The 21,906-nt window shown below is 38.3% G+C and overlaps 1 protein-coding gene across 1 annotated transcript in view; it reads left to right on the plus strand.

Annotated features, from left to right (window-relative positions):
• The window catches only part of GABRB3 (gamma-aminobutyric acid type A receptor beta3 subunit), a 109,882-nt gene that overhangs the window by 83,457 nt on the left and 4,519 nt on the right, over positions 1–21,906 (plus strand). Inside the window, exons 5-8 of the mRNA NM_205346.3 lie at positions 3,665–3,747; positions 4,815–4,952; positions 11,448–11,600; positions 15,631–15,875. Of these exons, the coding sequence (NP_990677.1) occupies positions 3,665–3,747; positions 4,815–4,952; positions 11,448–11,600; positions 15,631–15,875 (619 nt within the window). The remainder of the gene's footprint in view (positions 1–3,664; positions 3,748–4,814; positions 4,953–11,447; positions 11,601–15,630; positions 15,876–21,906) is intronic.

Below are 21,906 nucleotides of genomic sequence, written 5' to 3' on the forward strand. Positions count from 1 at the left end.
TTGAGAGCATCCTGGTGGCCTTGGTCTCAAGGTGCAGGCTGGATACAGTGATTCATCCTATGGGCTGAGACCAGAACCTGGAGTTTTATGTGCCACAAAATACGGGGTCACTGAGAATAACAGAGGAAATTTTGGAGGGTTGCAACCAATTATAGAATATCCACAGAGCGAAGCAGTTCCTCAAAAGAAATGTAGCAGACGTGATCCTTAGGCCACAAGGGCTCTGCGTTTTCTTCTAAATGATGCGGAATTTATCATACTTTTGAAATGCTTGACCTTCAGTTATCCAAGTTTTATGTCTACTTCAGAAAAAAACAGCTTGCTACTGCAGCAAAAGTCTATGAAGATGAGGGAATGGGACTGTAGCCTGTAGCCGTTTGGAGTATAACTTGTTTATGGGGAATTTCTTTGAGTATCATACTTTTTCCCACCTTGTTAAGAACAACAGACAAACTTAGGACTGTACAATGATTTTTTTCATAATAGACCAAAACAGAAACAATGGCATTATAGATGGACGATTAAAAACAGTCCTTTCCACTGCTTGTATACTTGTCATATGTAGACTTTTTGTTCTCAGGCAGTACAATGTTAATAAATAAATGGAGTGGAGGAATGTGTTTATTTTATATGGAAGGCATAATGTAGTTGTCACCGATACATAAAAAATAGGATGGATATTCACAAGATGGGAAAGTTAGTTGTGATTGGTCAGATGTTGCAGCTGGACTTTGTTCTTTTTTGGATGAATGTATTTCTGAATTAAGATGAAGAGAGGATCATATTATCTGTCAGGACTATGACCCAGTCAAATAAAATGTATTTGTATCACTTAGACTGATTTGTACTGTAACCTTTTGGGGTACAGAGAGCATTCTTCTGTTAGATGTTTGTGCAGCACCTCCTAGAGCATCAGAGATGGCATCCCTGATCAATCTACCAGTATATTAAAGGTGATCAGTCCAAGACCACTAAGATGATCAGAGGGCTGGAGCACCTTTCCTATGAGGAAAGGTTGAGGGAACTGGGCTTGTTTAGCTTAGAGAAGAGAAGGCTCTGGGAAGACCTCATTGTGGCCTTCCAACACTTGAAGGGAGCTTATAAACAGGAGGGGGAAAGACTGTTTACAAGGGTGGATAGTGATAGGACAAGGGGTAATGGTTTTAAACTGAGACAGGAGAGGTTTAGGTTATATATTAGGAGGAAGTTTTTCACACAGAGGGTGGTGACACACTGGAACAGGTTGCCCAAGGAGGTTGTGGATGCCCCATCCCTGAGGCATTCAAGGCCAGGCTGGATGTGGCTCTGGGCAGCCTGGTCTGGTGGTTGGTGACGCTGCACATAGCAGGGGATGATCATGATGGTCCATTTCAGCCCAGGCCATTCTGTGATTCTGTGATTCTATAATGATTCTATGATAAAGTAGCAGGGAAGGTAAGAGAAGCTATATCCAGAGGACAGATAATCAGAATGGGGAATTTTGACAATTAAAAATATATTGTGTTTATTGCTTCCAAACAAAATACATGTGCATCTGTGTGCAGCTTTATCTGGCTTGTAATTCTTTCCCTGTCACTACTGTAACGATGACTTCTTGAAATCTTGTTGTCCTGCTGTGTGGGGAAGCATCCCATCCCATAAATAATAAAACTTTTCTTCTTGGTAGCATGCACAAGCTTGAGCAATTAGCGTTTGCTTCTGTTGAGCATTCATGCAAGTTAAAATTGGTTGCTTGAAAGTTCGTTCAGAAGGGACCTCTAAGCACTCAAGTTACTTTGAGTAAATGTGCTAAACCTATTCCTTTCTATATCTAACTGTATCTTTTTGTTTGTATGTTTTTTACTGGTTATTTATGAAATTAAAAACTTACATTCTGCTGTAGTGTAAAAAGGTGCTTGAGCGGGAGTGTGCAGATTCTTGTGTAGAATCAGCGCATCTCCCAGCAGACAGCTGGAGGTGGGTTGACCTGAGGTCATCCTGTAATACAATACCTGATACCTGAAAGCTCATGGGACTTAATATAAGGGCAATCTGAGGGCACACAGAATGTACAGCAGTGGCAAAGGCATAATCCTGCTCTGGGCTGAGAGGGACAGTGATCCAATATGTGCCTTTCTCACTGTCTGCTGGTAGGAACACAAATGAAAATATATCCTTGAGCTTTTTTTTGTTGCTTGACCTACCCATTGCCTTTCTGCCCATGCAACAGCCTCTCCCCATGCAAAGAAATTAGAATGCCTTCTTACAAAAACATCTTCCACAGTCATAGAGATGTGACTTCTATTGTACTGTGAGATAGTTGTAGGAGACATTACAACTCTGTTCCCTTGGATATTATGTGAAGTTATCTACCTGAAATAAGTGATCCACTAAGGATAAGCATTTTTTTCTTCTGTTTCTCAAAATGCTAGTTGATTTATAGTAAAAACAGATGTGGGGGCTTTTTATTGCATGGGAGTTGAATAAAAACACCTAACTACTTCTCTCATCTTCAAATACTGCCCGTGAATTTTAAACCAGTTTACCAAACTAGATGGCTGTCATTTCAGAAGCCTAAGGGATGAAAGAGAAAGTTTTGAACAGAGAAAACACATGGACAAAACACTGAGAGTCCTATCTTTTGGAAGAACATTTAATGCATTTTCCCTTCTGTGTTATTAGCATAAATTATCACCAGAATATTATTTTTTCAGGAATTAACTGTGTACAAGGTCCATGCCCTGTTTAAATTAGAAAAGGGTCAGTAAAGAACGGACCTAATGAGGCCCAGAAAGTAATGTGAAATTTATATATAGGCACTAAAAAGATATTGATAAGAGATAATCCACAAACTTATGATGAAGGCTATGACTCAACAATATTCTGAAATACACTGAAGGTTAATTACAAGCCAGCACACATAGTTACATCTTTCTGAAAGTTATGAAATTATGTTAATCCATTAATTTGAAAAGAAAGGCCAAATGCTGTGTGAATCTCTTATTAAGTTGTTTTGGTCGTGCGTGTGTGTGTTGCTAACACTCTTGATATAGAAGAGCTGGATTAAAAATGCAGATTCATCAGTAGTGAAATGGCTTGAAAATTCATCATTAGTGTGTTAAATTGCCTGCACTGGAAGTAAAAAAGCAAAAAATGTATTGTGAGTTGGGGGAAAACTTAACATTCAATATGATATTTCTTTGCAAAATCTCTTTTAATTTACTTTTGAAAGCTGGAAAAATAAACTGAACTTTAAACCAAAGCATTTTGCTGGACTTGCAATGTTTTTTCAATGTTTCAGGCTTCTTTTCTCCAGTTGCCATAGAACCAATAAAGCGGTTATTAACACAGCTCTTACAATTTTGACATTTGTAGCAGACTTTTATCGCTTCATGTTTTCTGATATAGAGTCATATTCTTTAATCTCAACAAAGGTTTTTGAAATATTTGCATATGCAGATAGGTTCATTGAGCCCCAAAGGGACTGGTCACATGAGCGTAAGTCTCGGTGAGTGTTTCTGTTGAGGTCAGTGTTGTTGTAAGCTGCTGTTCATTGTAAAAGTATGGACCAGATTCTTAATTATGGTAAAGCTATTCTTCAAAGAGTCCTCACTGTGAGGAAAAAAAAAAAAGAAAGAAAGGATTACAAGCTGTATAGCAATTCTATTTGGTGTTTGCATTTCAGGATCACAACCACAGCAGCTTGTATGATGGACTTGAGAAGATACCCGCTAGATGAGCAGAACTGTACTCTCGAAATAGAAAGCTGTACGTACATAAAAAGATGCACGTAAAACCTAGCACAGATGTGGGGTGTTTTTTCCATTTATACAAATATAGAATATTTGCACTGGTGCCTATAACCATGGTGTGAATCAAGTAATTATCATCTGTACTTTTGTTCATTTATTTAACCTTTTAAACATAAAGATTTATCCTAGGAAAACAGGTCTAGGACAGACTGCAGCAATTTGTTCCAGCCTGAGTTAACAGAGCCACTGACTGGATGCTTATTGTAAACACAAGAGAATGAACATTCATATTTTAATCAGATTCATTTTAAAGAGGAAGAACACTGTGATATTGTTTTATTTCAGTGCGCTTTTTTTATGCATGGATGGTCTTGCTGCAGGACACCCTGGGCTCTTAAATCAGCCCCATTTATGGTTTATAGGTCGGTTCCACACAGAACCAGACTCACTTTTCCACCTAGTCATGTCCTAGGACTGCAATATTCAGATGTATGTTTCTACTTCAAGGGCTTCTACTCCATTTCTGCTACTGGCTGGAGACTGTGTGCTAGCACACGCTCTATATTCAGCTGGGGTCCTCCACTGCAGAAGCTAATGGAAACAGTGTGACTCACACCTTTCAGTGTGAGTGGAAAAGATCTGCCCCAGCTATGTTTGTCTGTATTTATGAAATAATCCACATTTTTTCTGGTGATTACCGATGTAAATATGCACTTGTTAGCAGTCTAGATGTGTATGATGTCTTAAATCAGACTGATCTGTGATTTTGCAGATTGCAGCCTGCAATCCCTGGAAGTGATAATGGGTGGTATTTTCTGTCTTATAAGGGCCATTAATCCTAGTGTGAATTATATGAGAATGATAGGGGGGAAAAAAAAAAAAAAAACACTGTATTTTGCCTCAAACTCCTGTGCAGACTGTAATGCAGGAGCTCTTCAGGAGAGATTTAGAACAAAAATTCATACACTGGTCCAACTGTTCTGATTCTTTTCATTGCCTCAGAGGACAGACCATGTGTACTGTATTTGAAGCTCTGCTCCTGTCTGCTGTTGTTTCTCACTTGCTCTCCTGCTTGGCCTGCAGATGGCTACACGACTGATGACATAGAGTTCTACTGGAGAGGTGGAGATAATGCGGTCACTGGTGTGGAAAGAATTGAACTTCCTCAGTTCTCCATTGTGGAATATAGACTGGTGTCCAAGAATGTTGTCTTTGCCACAGGCAAGTATTATCATTTGCCTACTCAGTGTTTAATTTTCTTCTGTATGACAATTACTGTTTTATTAATCATTGTTGTATATATTCTTAGAACTGTGTTGTGTGAGTGGCCGAAGAAATGACTCGATAAAGCCTGGAGGCAGGAGTCCATGAAATAGCATTTCTTGTTTCATTTCTCTTTTTCTTTTGTGTGCATGTGTGTCATACTTAACCATACGCCTAAACGTGTATGATCTAAATAAATATGAAGTCATTCACCTCTGAATCATCAGTTTAAAAGAGTAGCCTACAAGCTTACTGATCGTACCAAAGTATGTTATGGCATATTAGATTTAAGAAACACTGTTTTTATGAGTACCTTCCTACAGCTTTTCTGTGCATGTTTGTTTTGCTGTTGTACAGAGAATTTACAATCATGGCTTTTTTTTATTATTGTTTGCACTGGTCGGTATAATGTAATGTGTACATAGCTGATGCTTTTGTGATGTTTGGTAAGGTGCTAAAATGTAATCCCTAGGTTTACTGCTTCTTTTTTCCTTGAAGATGGAATGCAATTTACTGGTAACTCGCAGCATTGGATGTCTTCAGGTGACAAAGTGCAGCATTGATTTAGACATTTAACATTAGATACCAGCATAGAAAATATTTCTGTTTGTGTGTGACAAGACTAAAGCAACACAGAAAGCCTTCAGCAAGTTTGGGAGTACTATTGGGACCTTCAGATTTTCTGTCCTCTTCAGACCACAGAAATGTGCTCTTCTGTCTGTCCCAGTGCACTAGAACAAATGAAGCATAGTTCTATGATGTTTGTAAGCATCACTTCACCCACTCTATGGACACAGCATCTGTTTCAAAGTACACAGAAACATGAGTTATATTTCAGTACAAAATGTACACATTGCTGGGATTGAAAGTATTATGAGGGTTTTTCTAACTGCTGCTGGGTTTGTTTATCATTGTGAATAGGAGGCTGTTTTTTGATGTCTTTTTTTTTTTTTTTTCCAAGGTAAACAGATACTATGATCATAAATCACTGCTTTTTACAACCAATATCACCTTTGTCAGCTAGGGTTTATCTGCTCCTCCCCAGGACTGGATATACTTTTCTAGAACATCCCTTTTGGACAACAATGGTATACAGAGAATTTTATATCTGGGAAGTTTTTATGACAGTCTGAAGCCATCTTTCAGTTCAGTATGATATGTCTCAGTAATGACATGATTAAGTAATTCAGAGATTAAAGAGATTTGTTAAATTCAGGAAGAAGAGAAATCCAAAGAGCTGTTAGAGAAATATGAGAGAGAATGAAAACTATGGGCAGACTTCTGTATAACTGACCAGGTATTCAGATTTGTAACAGTTCTTTTCAACAAGTTTGTGGAGGAGATTAAAAAAAAAACCTCATGTCTCAGAGTTTAAGACATCAGGGAGTAGGAGGAGACATATTTATTTATTTATTTATAAAATATATTTATTTATAAAATTTAAAATTAAGCTATTTAAAATATAATTTTAAACTTCATTAATTATAAACTTTCATGTCAAATACTTCCATTGAATCAACACATTTGTTTCTCAGAACCTCGTGCCTAATTCTGATACTTAATCCAAAACACTCCAGTGAACCTGACAGATATAGTCAGCACACTTTCAAATTTCTTCTCAAGACCAAAATTCCTATGTTCTGATTTGTATATTTTCGTGGAAAATCTGTTAGGCTTGGGATGTTTTGGCTTTGAGATACAACACCTATGCAACTAATTATTCCTATCCAAGTTCGGGATGGGAAATACCTGGTGAGTCTAGAGAGACTAGAGTTATCTGCTTGGAAGTCTAGGAATCTGACATGCATTGCTAAGGCTTGAGCTGACTATTTTTGGTAGGATTCTTCAAGAAAGCTGGGGTACAACAGAAGCCTGGAGAAGATTAATAAGAATGACTGAAGTGTAGAAAATGTAATATGTGAGATTACAGGAGATCCAGATATGGTTAGGTATTTTAAAAAATAAAGAGAATACTTAATAGAAATTGAAGTCTTTATGTGTCTAGAAAACACCTACAAAGACAGAAGGAATAACCTGTTTTCTTTATCCGTGATGAAATTAAGAGGAAATAGTATTTAAATTGCTGTGAAGAAGAAAAGTATGGCTTGACCATCCCAATATCTGCTGAATGCCATAGAGACTCATGTCACAGAGCTGAATGTCATAGGAGACGTCTCAGATGACATTAGACACCGCTGTACAAGCAGTTGAACCACCCCCTTGGAATCTGATGGCTATTACATCTACCTCTGTGTGGTTTATACCAAGGGTTTATGCACCATCTGTATGTTGATATCTACATGAAAGCACGTGAAATGTAGTGTCTAACCTGTGGACTGAATCCACCTCCTAAATATATGTTATCAAGGAATGCTAAGAAAATAAACAGGAATGGGGATATATAACATGCCTCCGGAAAGCTTCAAAATGCATAGCAGTCCGAGCCAGATGAGCAACCTGTTGGTAGGAGGAAGGTTTAAAAGGTTTGAAAATTAATTACTCGGTATATTTTGGAGGATCAATCTGTAGAGTGCATTTCCAGTGAACTGAAGAACCTTCTTAGAAGAGCAGATTAATATAAGAATTTTGTAGCTGACCAGCTCTCGTTTCATGCCTGCATAAAACAGCAGGGGGCTCATCTAGTCTTGGAGCTAGATATTTCAGCTCACTAGTGTTTAATGAAATTGAAACAGAAACAAGTGATCACCTTTTACCAAGGACTCAAATATATGAAGGAGAAACACTTTGAGTTCAGTTACTGAGTAAGTATTTGTTTTCACATCTTCGTTTCCAATACTGTTCTTAGATTTAAATACTTTAGGCCAAGTTCTGTTATCCCTCTAATATTTAAATTAGCACACGGGCAGCAACAAGTTACATGAGATGGAAGGAAAGGTAACAAATCTTGTCCCTGAGCAGCATCAAAATATTTTTTTGAGGGGAAAAAAAAAATAAAAAAAAATGGTGTGTTAGCAGCTAGAATTTCCTGTTAATTAATCTCTACATGTACTGGGCCTTAACTGACAAATCATTATCCAAGCATAATCAGGCAAATATCAGTGTGTAATTGTTGAGCTTACAACCAAGAAATCCATTTTTATTAAATAGATTATACGAGGGCTGCTCTGAAAGTAATGCTTCTTGCTTTACTATGTTGGTCCACAGTATCAGAGGCAGATGGTGGTGATATAGCAGTAAGGGTTGAACCATCCCACCAATATTCCATTGCATGTTGTTGCCATGCTACAGATAGCAGCAGAAGGGCAGTCTGGCACAATGACATCTGACGTGGAAGTCACTGACACTTGCTGAACGTTTATGGAGACCAAACAGTGGTTGTGAGCACAGTGAGTCAGTGGGTAGCGCATTTCAGCAGCAGCGGCAGCAATGTGAAAGATAAGTGACGTTCCAGATGGGCATGCAGAGCTGTCACCTCTACTGGTAGAGGCTTTTACAAGCATGGCGTTCAGGCTTTTGTTCATTACCGATGAAGATGCATAGCTAATGGTGATGACTGTGATGAAAAATCATGTTTTGTAGCTGAGAATTTGCTCTGTCAAATAGTGTTATTGTGCTCTTTGTATCTGTTGCAGTTTCTATAGAAACAGGAGACATTACTCCAGGTGTGACCTATGTACCAGATGATTCCTTTTTACATAGGTAAAGATCTGGGTGTGCAGTTTTTGTTTCATGTAGGTTATGACCCATCCTATTCAGTGAGCTTTCGCCTTCTTGTAAAGAGGGGTAAATAAACAGCTTCACAGTAGTGTTCCTTCTTTTAGGGCCTTGTTTGTTTGTTTGTTTCTCCACAGACTCCTTTCCTGTGGATTGTTTGCTGGAAGTGAGATAGGATACTAGGGATGACAGTCTGGAGATAGGGCCAGTAGGTCATCTGTGAAGGCATAAAAGTAATTAAAGGGAAAGTAATACAAACTTCCCATAGTCTCTGGGAGACCTACATAAAGGAGAACCCTGCCTGAGTGGTATGTGAAAATGAGGCTACCAGCTCATATTTCAGTTTCAACTTGAACAAAGATCAAATCATTCTAAAATTTCCTGAGATCCAGACCTCCCAATAAATTTTTGAGCCTGGAAAAGCATCACAAAACAGTATGACATTCTATTTACCTCTGTGAAACCAAGAAAAGTGTCAACTCCAATAAGTGGCTGGGATGCCAGCAAAACTGTTGATTAGACTACCCACGAGCCACAAACTGCCTTGAACTTACTCTGAAACTTGCAAGGCCGGAATTCTTTTTGATCTGGTTTAAGATGAATATAATTAATTTCAGTGTCTGCATTTGAATTAGATGTCTAAACTCCTATTACAGTTGATGGGAATCTAATCAATGGGAATACAGTCTGTAGACTCTGGAGACAAAATCAGTCCCCCAGTAGGAGCTTATTTCAGGAGTCAGTGAAATAATTCTTTAGGTTTCATTTACTAGATTGACTAGATGAACTGGCTCTCCTGTAAATGTAATTGAACCTTAGACACCTAGCTCACATATATGCAGCGCAAGTCACTTGCTTAATCAACCACTTTTTGAAATAGAATAGAGCAGCCTTCTTAGTTCCTACCTGCTGATCAAGAAGATGGGGCTATGTTGTATGCAAAGTTTGCAATTTGCAAATGCAAATATTTGCAAATACAAAGTTTGATACTCTTTGAATGCTTCTGCTGCCTGGAAACTGTAGTATTCTTTCTGTTGCATGACCCAAAGCTTACTCATCGCTAATGTGGTGAAGAGAAATCTGAAGTTTTCTATTCCTTCTCTTGCTTTCTTTCTTGGGAAATCCATCATTCTTAGATTCACAGAAAGATTTGGATTGGAAGGGAACTTAAAGACCTTACCATGGGCAAGGACATGTCCCTCTAGACAAGGTTGCTTAAAGTCCCATCCAAGCTGGCCTTGAACGCCTCCAAGGGTGGGGCACCTACAACTTCTCTGGGCAATTTGTGCCAGTGCCACAGCACCCTCCAAGAATTTCCTCTTAACATCCAAATTAAATCTCCCTTCTTTTACTTTAAAACCATCCCCCCTTGTCCTATCTCTATCGGTCAGTCTCCATCTTGTTTATAAGCTGCATTTAAATACTGAAACTCCACAATGAGGTCTCCCTCATTCTTCAGCCTGAACAAGTGCAACTCCTTCAACCTTTCTTCACAGAAGAGGTGCTCCAGCCCTCTGATCATCTCTGTGGATCTCCTCTGGACTCTCTCCAACAGCTCCACATCCTCCTTGCACTGGGGGTGACAGACTTGGTCACAGTATTCCAGATGGGGCCTCACGAGCTGAGTAGGGGTTGGCAATTACCTCCCTTGCCCTGCTGGCCATTCATGTATATATGGGCAAACGTTGTTTCTCATATGCAAAAATATGAACATAATTTTAAGTTCATATTAATTTTAATACGTTTGTAAATTCTGATTTATTTCTATCACATCTTGCATATGTTTGCAGCAGCATGGGTGGAATTTGATCCTTGGTATGTTCAGAAATGGTTTTCTGCACTGTTGGCTTTAACTAGGGCTTTTAGGTAAGCTATTAGAAGTATCATATCTAAGACTAGTAACAGGAACACTGAAGACATGGAGCTGGTGTTGTGTGAATGCGTATCTTTTTCTTGTACAACTGCACTCAGATTTTATTGTGTTTGCATTTGGTAAAAGAAGTCATTGTGCTTTTTTTAATGTCTGGGCATCGTAAGTATATTAACTGTATTCAGTTAGATTGCAACTAATTTTAAGGTACACAGATTTGAAGCTAAAATAATATAATGTTTGTTTTTTAAAAATTGACATTGGGATTATTCATTATTTCATCATTTGTTCTGGTTGAAACAATATATAATGATTCTATAATAATAATGTGAATCCTGTGTATATCATGTATGTATACACATATGCATTCTTCATTTTTTTTATTAAAATATTTTTTGAAGAAAAGTTCTGTTCAGCCTTAGTGGATTTGAGAGACCTTTGGAGGTTATCTGAAGGTTTTCCTTCACTTGGATTCATAATATTTTCGACACCACAGGTAGCATGTTTCTCATAGTTCAGATGTAATTAAGGGGTATCATATCAAGAACAATTCTTCCACGTAAATACCAAACTATGCACATTTAAGACTTGAAATTGTATATTTAGATAAGCGTTTTACATGGCGACCTAAGCATCTGTCTTTAAAAACTCACCAGTGCTTATCCATCTGTTCGGTAATTTAGAATTCTCTTTTCTTCCCAAATACAAATTGCTTGGATATCACTATATTCTCTGCAAGTTTTCTTTTAATACCAACCAGTAATACAGTGAAGGCATTTTCCCTACTGTTCTGCAGATGTCATAGTACCCCATAAAATGTGCATGCTTTAGTTTCTACGGAAACTGAAGTATCTGCAAGTGTCTTTGCTTCGGCATAAATAACACTGTTTTTCCTTCCTTTCTCTTAGGTGCCTATCCAAGACTTTCACTAAGCTTCAGGTTGAAAAGGAATATTGGATACTTTATTCTTCAAACCTACATGCCCTCCATACTGATTACCATTTTATCATGGGTGTCATTCTGGATCAATTATGATGCATCAGCAGCAAGAGTTGCCCTTGGTATGTGCTGAGATTGAGTGGGATATTAAAATGTCAGACTGAATGTAGCCTTTGGAAGTTGTTAAAGACTGCAAGATGTTGTCAGTGTTTTGATATTCCAAAATCATTTACGTCAAAATCATGTCATTCAGTATTGCCTCAAAAGTGATAAGTTTTCCCCTGCATGCAAGAATGTATCTACCATTAAATCTCTGACATGAGCTGCTCATATGGATCCCAGACTTGTTTTCATCAAATTTAATGTTGTTGTCAGTAACTTCAGCAAGGGGACCAGCTCCAGAATTATACGCTAAGGGCTTCAGCGTGGGCTTTTAGTCCAGGCCAGTGTGGGAAGACAAGTGTGGCTCCAAGCCTCCACCTGAGGTCCTGACTGCTTTAACTGATAGTGGCAGGAAGGGACCTCAAGAACCATGTGCTAGTTCAAGCACAGGGACACATCAGCTATGGACCATGACGTCCTGTCTCACCCTCAGAATCCAGAGTGCGCTGAGTGCATTTTTATGACAGCTTATAGTGCCATTTACCTCACGGCAGAAAAACATGGATTTAGCACGGGGTGGTGATCCTAGTCCAAGACCTTTTCAGATCAAAGTATCCTGTAGATAAGGGAGGCTATCTTCAAAATGTTTCACATGAAGTATTTCATCTGTTACGGAAACATACTCATAGATAACTATAGACAAGGAAGATCAAATGGATCCATAAATAATCCTTATGATAACTCCTGCATTTTATCTCACCCCAAATCCTGTCTTCAACTCTGTTTTGCACTGGCATATGCATTCTTACTCAAAACTTTACACTAAGCCCATGCTACATAACTTTTCCTGTACTGTACCTTCTCTTCTTAAAACTGGAGCATATTCCCTAGCTCAGTTATTTTCTTACGTACCACAGCAAGCCAATACTCCAAGACATATCCATAGGATACCCTGTCTCTGTACACTTTACCACCCAATATCCAATATACAGAAGGAGGGCAGCTGCAATATAAACCAGTGTATATACCCATGTGTATATACCTCATATGACTTCCTAGCTTTTGAACTTTTATGACTGAAAATACGTTATACTAGCTGCAGTTACTCTGTAGCTACAGTAGTTCTACATATTAAGTGGATTAGTTGGTGGATATGTGTGTAGTATACATGACAGAGTCTGGAATTACCACTGAACAGCCAATGCGTGTTCAGCATATTGCAGCTAAGTAGTAGCTTCATGGGAGATGAAGTGTAGAGTCCGAACAGCTCTGTTGTAGTCATAAATGAACTATTGATACCAAAGATCCACCCTGGAGGTATCATGACAGAATTAAGAAAACACTTGAATACATCAGTCAGCACCTGGATTTTAAATGCTGGCCAGAACTGCAATGAACAAATGGTTAGACAGAAGTTACCAAACCCAATGAGATTCCATTTTCTCTATAACAGGTTCATACATTTTTTTTCCTCATATAAGGGAAAAGTCAGTCTCATGTTGTCTATTTGTCTGTAGCACAAGAGGTCCTGGTTCATCAAGTAATATACTGTGATAATGGAAATATTCCAGCAAAAATCAGAAAATACTCAAGAGCTCAGGTGTTCTACTTCCAAATGATAGAAAGTAATTTTGAGAGAATGACAATCCATCTAATAGGTTTTTCTCAGAACACAATTAGTGCCTTGATAATTATATCTTGTATCATCTGATATTTGTATAATAAAATTCAGTACCATGGGTCTAATCCTTTGTTCTTTTGTGTAGACACTTTTATGAGCTTGAAGCTGAGAAGAAATTATATTGAAGTTTAAAGGCAGTGTTTGCACTTTTGGACATATGTAACTTGGTTCTGTACTGAACCAGGAAGTTTCCTCAACAAAGAAACCCAGGCACAGAAGAAAGGGTAGTTCATTCCACAGTCTGTGGGCAATAGACACTGCAAATAGAGGCTGATCCAGGGCTGATCTCAAGAGCTATATTCAAAACTATCAAATCTGGGGCACTGCTGCTCAAAACTCTGAGTTGTTGCTGCTTAGCCTTAGAAGTTCCTGAATTAATTTCTCTGAATGAGGTAAAAGTAATCTTAGAGTTCTCTCTTGGCAAAGGTTGTAATCACTTGATTGTCTTGTAGGTGAGTGTCAGCTGCTCCTCCTCCAGCTGTGTTTTAAAGCAAATTATTGATCTTCAGAAGGGGGATTTTGATCCTACATGACTACTGGCATTGCCTGCAGCATGCCAGGATGTTGTTCCAGGAGATGTATTTCCTTTAAATTAGTGATGACCACCCTTCTAGTCAGTGTGCTTAATCTTCTGGCTGGCTCTCTCAAGAGCTTCTAAAACTCTCCATGTGGTGTTTAAGGAATTATTTCTGCAATCTAGACAACAGCTGGGAACAGACACTAAAAATGTGGGTATTAATTACTCATCTGTGTGTGCTTCTGAGTTGCTTGTTGATCAAGGCTTTGGTAAACATTTGTGAGATGATGGTGCAATGTCAAGAGTATGTTAAAAGAGGAATTTGTGGGATTTCTGATACAAGATTCAGTTTTATCTTAGGTAATTTTCAGAATCCTTATGAGAAGCAATTGCATGTAAGCCTACAAGGGAAGAAGGTAATTCAGGCTAGAGAAATCCACTGGGCTGCAAATATGCGATACTGTTTGCAGCCATCCTCTAGACTTCTCACCCATTCCATGTGCTGGCAATGAGGTTTTCCACAGACCTTGGTAAAATTTCTTTGAAAATAATCCCAATGTATCAGTTGTTGTCTTCAATTTACTGTGAGTTAGGTGTGCTACACACAATACAATTTTTAAAGAAGCCTGGGCTGCATATCACAGAATCAATCATAGAATCATAGAATGGTTTGGGTTGGAATGCCTATCCAGTTCCAACTGCCTGCCGTGGGCAGGGAGACATCCCACTAAATCAGGTTGCTCAAAGCCCCATCCAGCCTGGCCTTGAACACTTCCAGGTATGGAGCAGCCACAACCTCGCTGGGCAGCTTGTGTCAGTGTCAGACTTATTAAAAAAATCAGTGTTTTCAGCCTTCCTTGATTTTGATTCCCATAAAATTTCTGGATAAAGAACCTGCAGTTTCTTTTGAATTCGAGCAGACGGATGATAAATTTGCTTTTCTTACCAGGCTTTCAAAACAATGCACTGGTAATATATTTTGGGTGCTATGTCCATTCTCAAATAAATGAGGATTTCACATACCTAATAGATCTTCTGGGTACTTCATTAATGTCCAGTAGATCTCTATAAAAATGCTTCTCTCCCTTCTTGGCTTTTTCTTTCCTCAAATCCGTGTACCTGTCTGTCTCTCACTGCTCATCTCACTTCTATCTAGCCATGTAGAAATTAGACTACTGATATAACTAGGGCTCTCAAATTCCTCTTCATGAGCTGGCTACATTGTCTGATCCTGAAATAGGTGTCTAAAGTAGATGGGATGAACTGCTCTAGAGCAGTACCTTTCTCTCTTTGTCTACCTCAGAGGGACCCTACAGGGCTAACTTCAACCAACTGCTTAACTCTTAGAAATTCAGCTCTGGATGATAAATGTCTTTACAGTCCCTCTGCCTGAATTTGCTCACATGGTTTTATCTATCCAGATCCCTAAGTAGTTCCGTTATTGCTTTAAAAAATTGTCTCTGTGGTGTTGGTGGCTAGTGCAGAGCTGGAAGAGCATACATTTTAGTGTTTTGCAGGATGTTTTCCCTCCTGTTGCAGGTCAATTTGTTCATCCCAAAGAGATTCTCAGTGCAGCTACGGTGGCTTTTCTGAAGCTGTATTAATTCACTGTGGTGGCAACAGGGGCCCTTGTTGGCTATTTCCCTTAGCTGTAGAAGGAAATGTAACAGAAGAGTAATGCATCAAGCTTTAATTTTGCTTTCATTTGTAGTGTTGTCACCTGAGAGACTGCATTCACAAATTTTTAAGCTTCTTCGCACTGACAAGGGAAATTTGCCAAAAAGGAAAACAAAATTGAAGCATTATCCACTTAGGATATGTAAGAAATGTGCTCTTTTATTTCTTTGTCTAGGAATTACAACTGTGCTGACTATGACAACAATCAACACACATCTGCGAGAGACTTTGCCTAAAATTCCCTATGTTAAAGCCATTGACATGTATCTTATGGGCTGCTTTGTATTCGTCTTCTTGGCCTTACTTGAATATGCCTTTGTCAACTACATTTTCTTCGGAAAAGGCCCTCAAAGGCAGAAGAAACTTGCGGAAAAATCAGCAAAGGCAAACAACGATCGCTCAAGGTTTGAAGGCAGCCGGGTAGGATTGTTTATATATAGTCTCTTCTTTCTTTTATTACAAATGCTAACTGTATGGAATAAACAACAACAACAAAAATCTGTGTAAAAACATCACCAACCACATCTCCTTTTTGTGGTCAAACTTCAGCATTTTTGTATTCAATTACCTACAAAGAAGAATATATTTAAGCGTGCAGAAATCTAAGTGAGTATGATCTGTATGACAAGAAACCATAAGAAGAAAACAATACTACTGCAGCTAGCTTGAAACTGAAGGCCCAGACCTACAAAGACCCTTATATGCTTAAACCAAGTACAGTTTAATTTGCATTCATGCAAGGGAATATGGGATCTGAGCATACTTTTTCTCACTTCCTTTCAAGCAGATGCGTTTAGAATGGGAGTGACCAGATAAAGGATTAGTCCAGCTCATGCTAATTGGTCAGCAGAGCTGAAATGCTGTGTGTGGCACTATCATCTACTGCTAGCAAAGGCCAGCAGAATGTCATGCTTCCCAGAGAAACTTTCAGATGGCTTTCTGAATCATAGTGTTACTATGGTCAGTGCTGATTACACTCCATCCTATTTCCTTTCCTTGAGTATTACTTTGTGCAAAAAATATCATTTTTTCTCATTTGAAATAAAAAGTCAAGATATCCAACACTATATGATATTAGCAAACTATGTCAGTTCCAGTAGAACATATTATTTTGGCTAAAATGCTCCCAGTGAGGCTTTTTCGTTCAGTTCTGTTGAGTAAGACTGTAGTTTATTTTTTCTATTAGCTATAGATTAGAAGTGCTTGCTGTGACAAAAATACTACCTATTTATTAAACACTGGTATCATAAAGTCATTTCAAGCTGCATTTTATTATTCTAGTGATCATGTCTTCCATAATAACTGTAATGCAGAACTCCACATAATTATTGGCATTCATATATGTGAAATAGTTTTTGAAGCAATACATTCATTTTTGTCCATTCTATTATGGAACCGAGATCTCATCACAGTTGGCAGCATTGCTTAGGACTAAGCTAGCAGGAAGATTGAATTCCCTTTCCTGGAAAAGTAAGTAGTGATAATAATAAGAAAGCAAATGGAAGAAAAAAAGAATATCACAACTGAAAGCAATAGAGAAGATTTTAGCTGCAAGCAGGTAATGCAGATGTATGCCCTAAGGTTCTGTTTTCCCAATGAAAACCATCTAGTGAATCTCATCCATTTAAATGATTTATAGAATTCATTATGTACTTAATACCATCCAATGCCTGACTGTTCTTCAATAACGAGTTCAATTAGTCTGTATTGTCAGAAGCAGTGTGAATTTCTAAATGAATGAAAAGGTGTTGTGTTTTTTTTAATACCCACATCACATCACTTTTATATACCAGACCTGGTTAAACTTTATGAAACATCAACCTTTCTATCTCATTTTAACTTAGGACCTTTTCTTTTCTTTCTGAACCATCCTAAGCAAATACTGTGTGCTGTTCTGACTTTTCTGCTAGTTTAATATTGGCCAAGCATGAATCTCTTAAGACAAGAGCGGCACGGCAGAACTGAAAGAGCAGTTTGCTACTTTGTCACTTAGAATTCCAGATGTGAAAGGGATCTCTGCATACTTCTACTTCATACTGTCTGTGAATATTTGCTATTTAAACACATCTATGATAAATAATGAAGTGTGGTCAGCTTCAACTCATGACATCTACAGAGCTTCACTGCGGTTGCTGAATTCAGTGTCTTAAGAGAAGTAGTGCAAATGTCTGACCAGAAATGACATGAAATAGATCTGACCAGGAGTCTTCCTTTGGAACAAGAAATAGATGGAAAATGCACATTCAGCAAATGTAGAATGTCTGCCCATAATTTCTCATTTGATAAAACACTAGCAAATTCAAGGCAGAAGAGATTGCTTGGAGCAGACCAGAGATCCCATTGCTTTCAGGATGTTCAGCTCAGGGAAAACATATATTGAACAAAGTTTACCAGGATTGTCAGAGATCACAACCCTGAAGCAGGAACACAGCTTCCACAGTTCTGGATTATGCCCACTGTATACTGTGCTGTATAGGCATCTGACAATGTTGGCAGACAGGTGGTCGTGCTGGAGTTTGCCAAGGAAGACTACCTGAAAGCTTTGCAAACTTGACTCAGACCTCTTCAAGGGGCACTGAAGAGGCATTGAGTTCAAACTTCAAATTCAGCGAGTCTTGAAAATTGGTAAATGTGATGGAAATAATGGCTGCTTGGCACTTACTTGCTTCTTGCTTTAGAGCTGGGCTGGATGTCCTGGGAAGGGCTCAACTGTCAGCACCTTCTGTTACTACTCCTACTATTTGGTGACTGTAAAAATGTGTGAACAAAGGTTGAAAAGGTTTTAGATATAAAACTGGAAAAACACTTTATTTTTAGTTTGTCTCTAAGACTACCACTGTGGGTTGATCTCTCTTTCTGTTTTGGTTTAGTCATTGAATTTGCTTATAATAAACCATGTGCATGAGCTCTCTGCTGTTGATTTAGAGTCCTAGCTCAGGGCACTTGGGAAAAAACAAACAAACAAACATAGAAATAAATTAATGATAGTCTAGTAGTAGACTTCTGAAAACTCTTTCTTGGAAACCTCAATCAATTGGTTCATATATAAGAACAAGCTCTAGGAAGAACTGGGTCTTTATTTTTCATAAATCTCCCTCTGCCTATGATATTAGTGCCTGAATTAAAGTCTTCTGTTTGTGGAAAAATTGGCAGCAAAGAATAGGTGGCCCGTAAAAACAGGTGGCCTGTTTTCCTTTGAAAATTGATCACTATTGTTATGGATCAATTCTGTTTCTCTTGTTTCTGTTGGCAAAGTCAGGCTTCATTTGTAGCTCTCTGTGCATTTTCAGTTTTACTACATAAATTGTTTCTTTTAAATAAGGCTCAGATACAGCCTAATTTACAACTAAATCAGCATGAGAGACCTCTAAGGCAATCCAGTTCTCACTTTTTGTTCTCTCTTGTCATAGAGGCTACTGGCATAATCAGCTGGTGAGCATGTGTTTTGGACATTGCTCCTTCTGGGCCAATCCATAGAGGTTATGATTTGTTACAGTCCCCTGCTAAAAATACTTCTTCTTAGCTCACGCTGTGGCAATTTATGTTTTCAGTTTGGTGGGACCAAAAGTTCAGCCTCGGGGTATCAATCAGGAGGGTAGCTATCACACAAGCTCATTCAAGCTTCAACCCCCTGTGGCTGTCAGACATATGGGAATAGCTTCCTTTGAACAAAATAATATAAAACCCTTTGTAAAAAGGCCCTTCTAGCCAGCAGTTGCTGCATGGTTTTTTAGTTCCAGAGGTTCCCAGTTCAGACTCTGATTGTTGGCCAAGGCAACGCTGCCTACCAGCCACTACTGAGAATGGAGGCTGAGGTCACTTTACATCTACTTATTGCTTTTAAAGCATCGTGAATGGTAGCAACTGTTCTCACAAGGGGAATTTTCTTCCAAGAATGAGTGTCTTGGCTCCTGTGGTAGAATTATCACTCAGTCTAAATTGGGAAATATGAGAATAGCAAAACTGGCAGTATTCTCCTGTGCATCTTATCTTCATCTTTTCTGGATGGTTTTTTTTCAGTGCTGTTTTGAAGAGTGGGATATTTCTGAAGCGTGAGTGTGATGAGTAGGTGCCAAGTTTTGAAAAATATCTCTCAAGGGTGAGAAACACAGTTCCTGTGAGAAGAGCCCTAATTCTGTAGTGTTTATGACATTCATTGTGCACTGAGGGATCATTTGTGTACAAACTTAGTTCAAATACAACAAGGATAATTGTCAAACTCCATCCCTACTTGATTATCAGTAATATTGGGATGCAACTTTCTAACTTCTCTTATACTTCATACTTCCTTTTATTTTCAACATCTTTCCATCTTCCCAGTTCTGCTGGCTACCCTAGTTTTACCTATTATGTTGATAGCAACTTAACTGTCTCTTTCATTTATTTTGATCCTCTTAATTAATATAAGCAATTTTATTAAAGTAGTAAGGTATCAACTTTTAGACTCAGTGAGAATACTCAACAATATCATTTTTATTGTACTTGCAGTTTAAATTATTTTTAAAATGTCTGAGGCATAATGTAGTCAATTAACATTGCTTGAAACACAGATAGCACTCAGGGCCTGGTCTCTGACGTGTTAGAAAGTCATTCACACATAAGTAAAGAAGGTAAAAGCTGTAGTGTACCCCTTGTGCATGCACCAGGCAGACCAGGTAACAATCAGGTAGCTGGATTACAATTACTACCAAAAGTAATTTCTATTTTATAGTTTTAAGAGGAGATCTATTTTGTGGGGTAATGTTATTGAATAGTAATTTTGATGTAAAATAGTGCAAGACTAATAAAGAGACAGCTTTTCTTCCTGTTATTTAAACCTGCTATTTGCATTTATATTACTTCATATAATGGAAAATATTTACACGGTATTTAAAAATTTGGGATTGATGAACTCCTAAATGTACCTATGGGGTTTAAGCAAAATGCTTCCACTGTTTATTTTTGTGTAGTAGAGTGAAAGACTTATGAGGAAGAACAGAAGGAGTAAAGTACTCCTTAAAATTTCTGAAATATTAAACAGAACTAAATGAACCCAAAGCAATTCAGACACTGTCTCACAGTAAATCAAGCTGTTCTGTAGTTTCCTGACCCTAGTCAAGTGTTTTCAAACTGACATTAAAACTGAAGTTTTCCAAGAATCTTAATTAGAAGTAAGTATATAACAGCAGTTCTTTTCATTAATCTATTTTAAAACATAATATTTAACATCTAAATAAGTCACTATGTTGTTGCTTAGAGGTAAGAAGTGTAAATGGTGGAGTTTCCAGGTGTGAAAGAAGTTTCATATCTACAACATACTGTCCTAGTTGAGCCTATTGGTGAAGCAGAGTTCATGCAAGATTAAGACTACAGTTTCTTTGTGAGCCTTCTGCTAATTTTTCTCTTTTAACTTCAGTTATTTTATTTTTGTGTGATGAATTTGCTGTGTAATATGTTTAGTTTAATCATAGAATCATAGAATCATAAAGATTGGAAAAGACCTCTGAGATCACCCAGTCCAACCAGCAGCCCACCCCCACCATGCCCACTGACCACGTCCCTCAGTGCCACATCCACACAGCTCTTGAACACCTCCAGGGACAGTGATTCCACCACCTCCCTGGGCAGCCTGTGCCACTGTATCACCATTCCTTCTGAGAAGGAATTTTTCCTGATATCCAACCTGAATCTTCCCTGATGCAGCTTGAGGCCATGACCTCTCATCCTATCACTGGTTACATGGGTGAAGAGGCCTACTGCCACATTGCTAAGAAATGGTGAACCTACAAAAATGAATCTGTTTTTTAGTGTATGGTATGTCTTACTGCATTTCATGTTTCCTATCTTCCAAATGGAGTTATGTGAGTACCATTCACCTTCTGGTTCAGGAGCTGTTATTGTTTAAACATGGGAGGAATGCTGTTAAATTTAATAAGAGAATCAGTTTTGCATATTTAGATCCATGCTTATTCAGTAGGGAATTGGTTAATGATTTGGCACTCAGCTACTTTCGTCTACTTTTGTGGGCTCACTGGGAGACACTTAATGGGAACAACCAGGTCTGGGTTGTGTCAGGGAAGAGATGGGAATACAGGAGTGCAGATGGGGAAATGGGGAATGAGTGGGTTCAGGCAGAAAAGAGATCACTGGAGACCCAGGGACTCCAGACAGGACAAGAAAGAGAAATCTTTAGGTTCATAAGGAGCAAGAGAAATTGGCCAAATGTTGTCATCTCCAATTAATAACAGTATTCAAGAACAAAGCTTGACTTTTTGCGGAAACACTTTGAGAAGAATTTCCAGTGCGCATGTTGTGACATTTTTGAGCCAGGTCATAAAATCTTATAAGGCTCGTAAGGAGTAAAACAGAGGTTTCATCAAAGATGTTGATCTTGTTTGTCATGTGTAGTCTAGTCTGTAATCAGTTCAGCTGCTTTACATAATCTATATCTGTACCTAGAGTAATAGTTTCC

The sequence above is a fragment of the Gallus gallus genome, chromosome 1 (genome assembly GCF_016699485.2).
Source record: "Gallus gallus isolate bGalGal1 chromosome 1, bGalGal1.mat.broiler.GRCg7b, whole genome shotgun sequence".
Taxonomy (NCBI): Eukaryota; Metazoa; Chordata; class Aves; order Galliformes; family Phasianidae; genus Gallus; species Gallus gallus.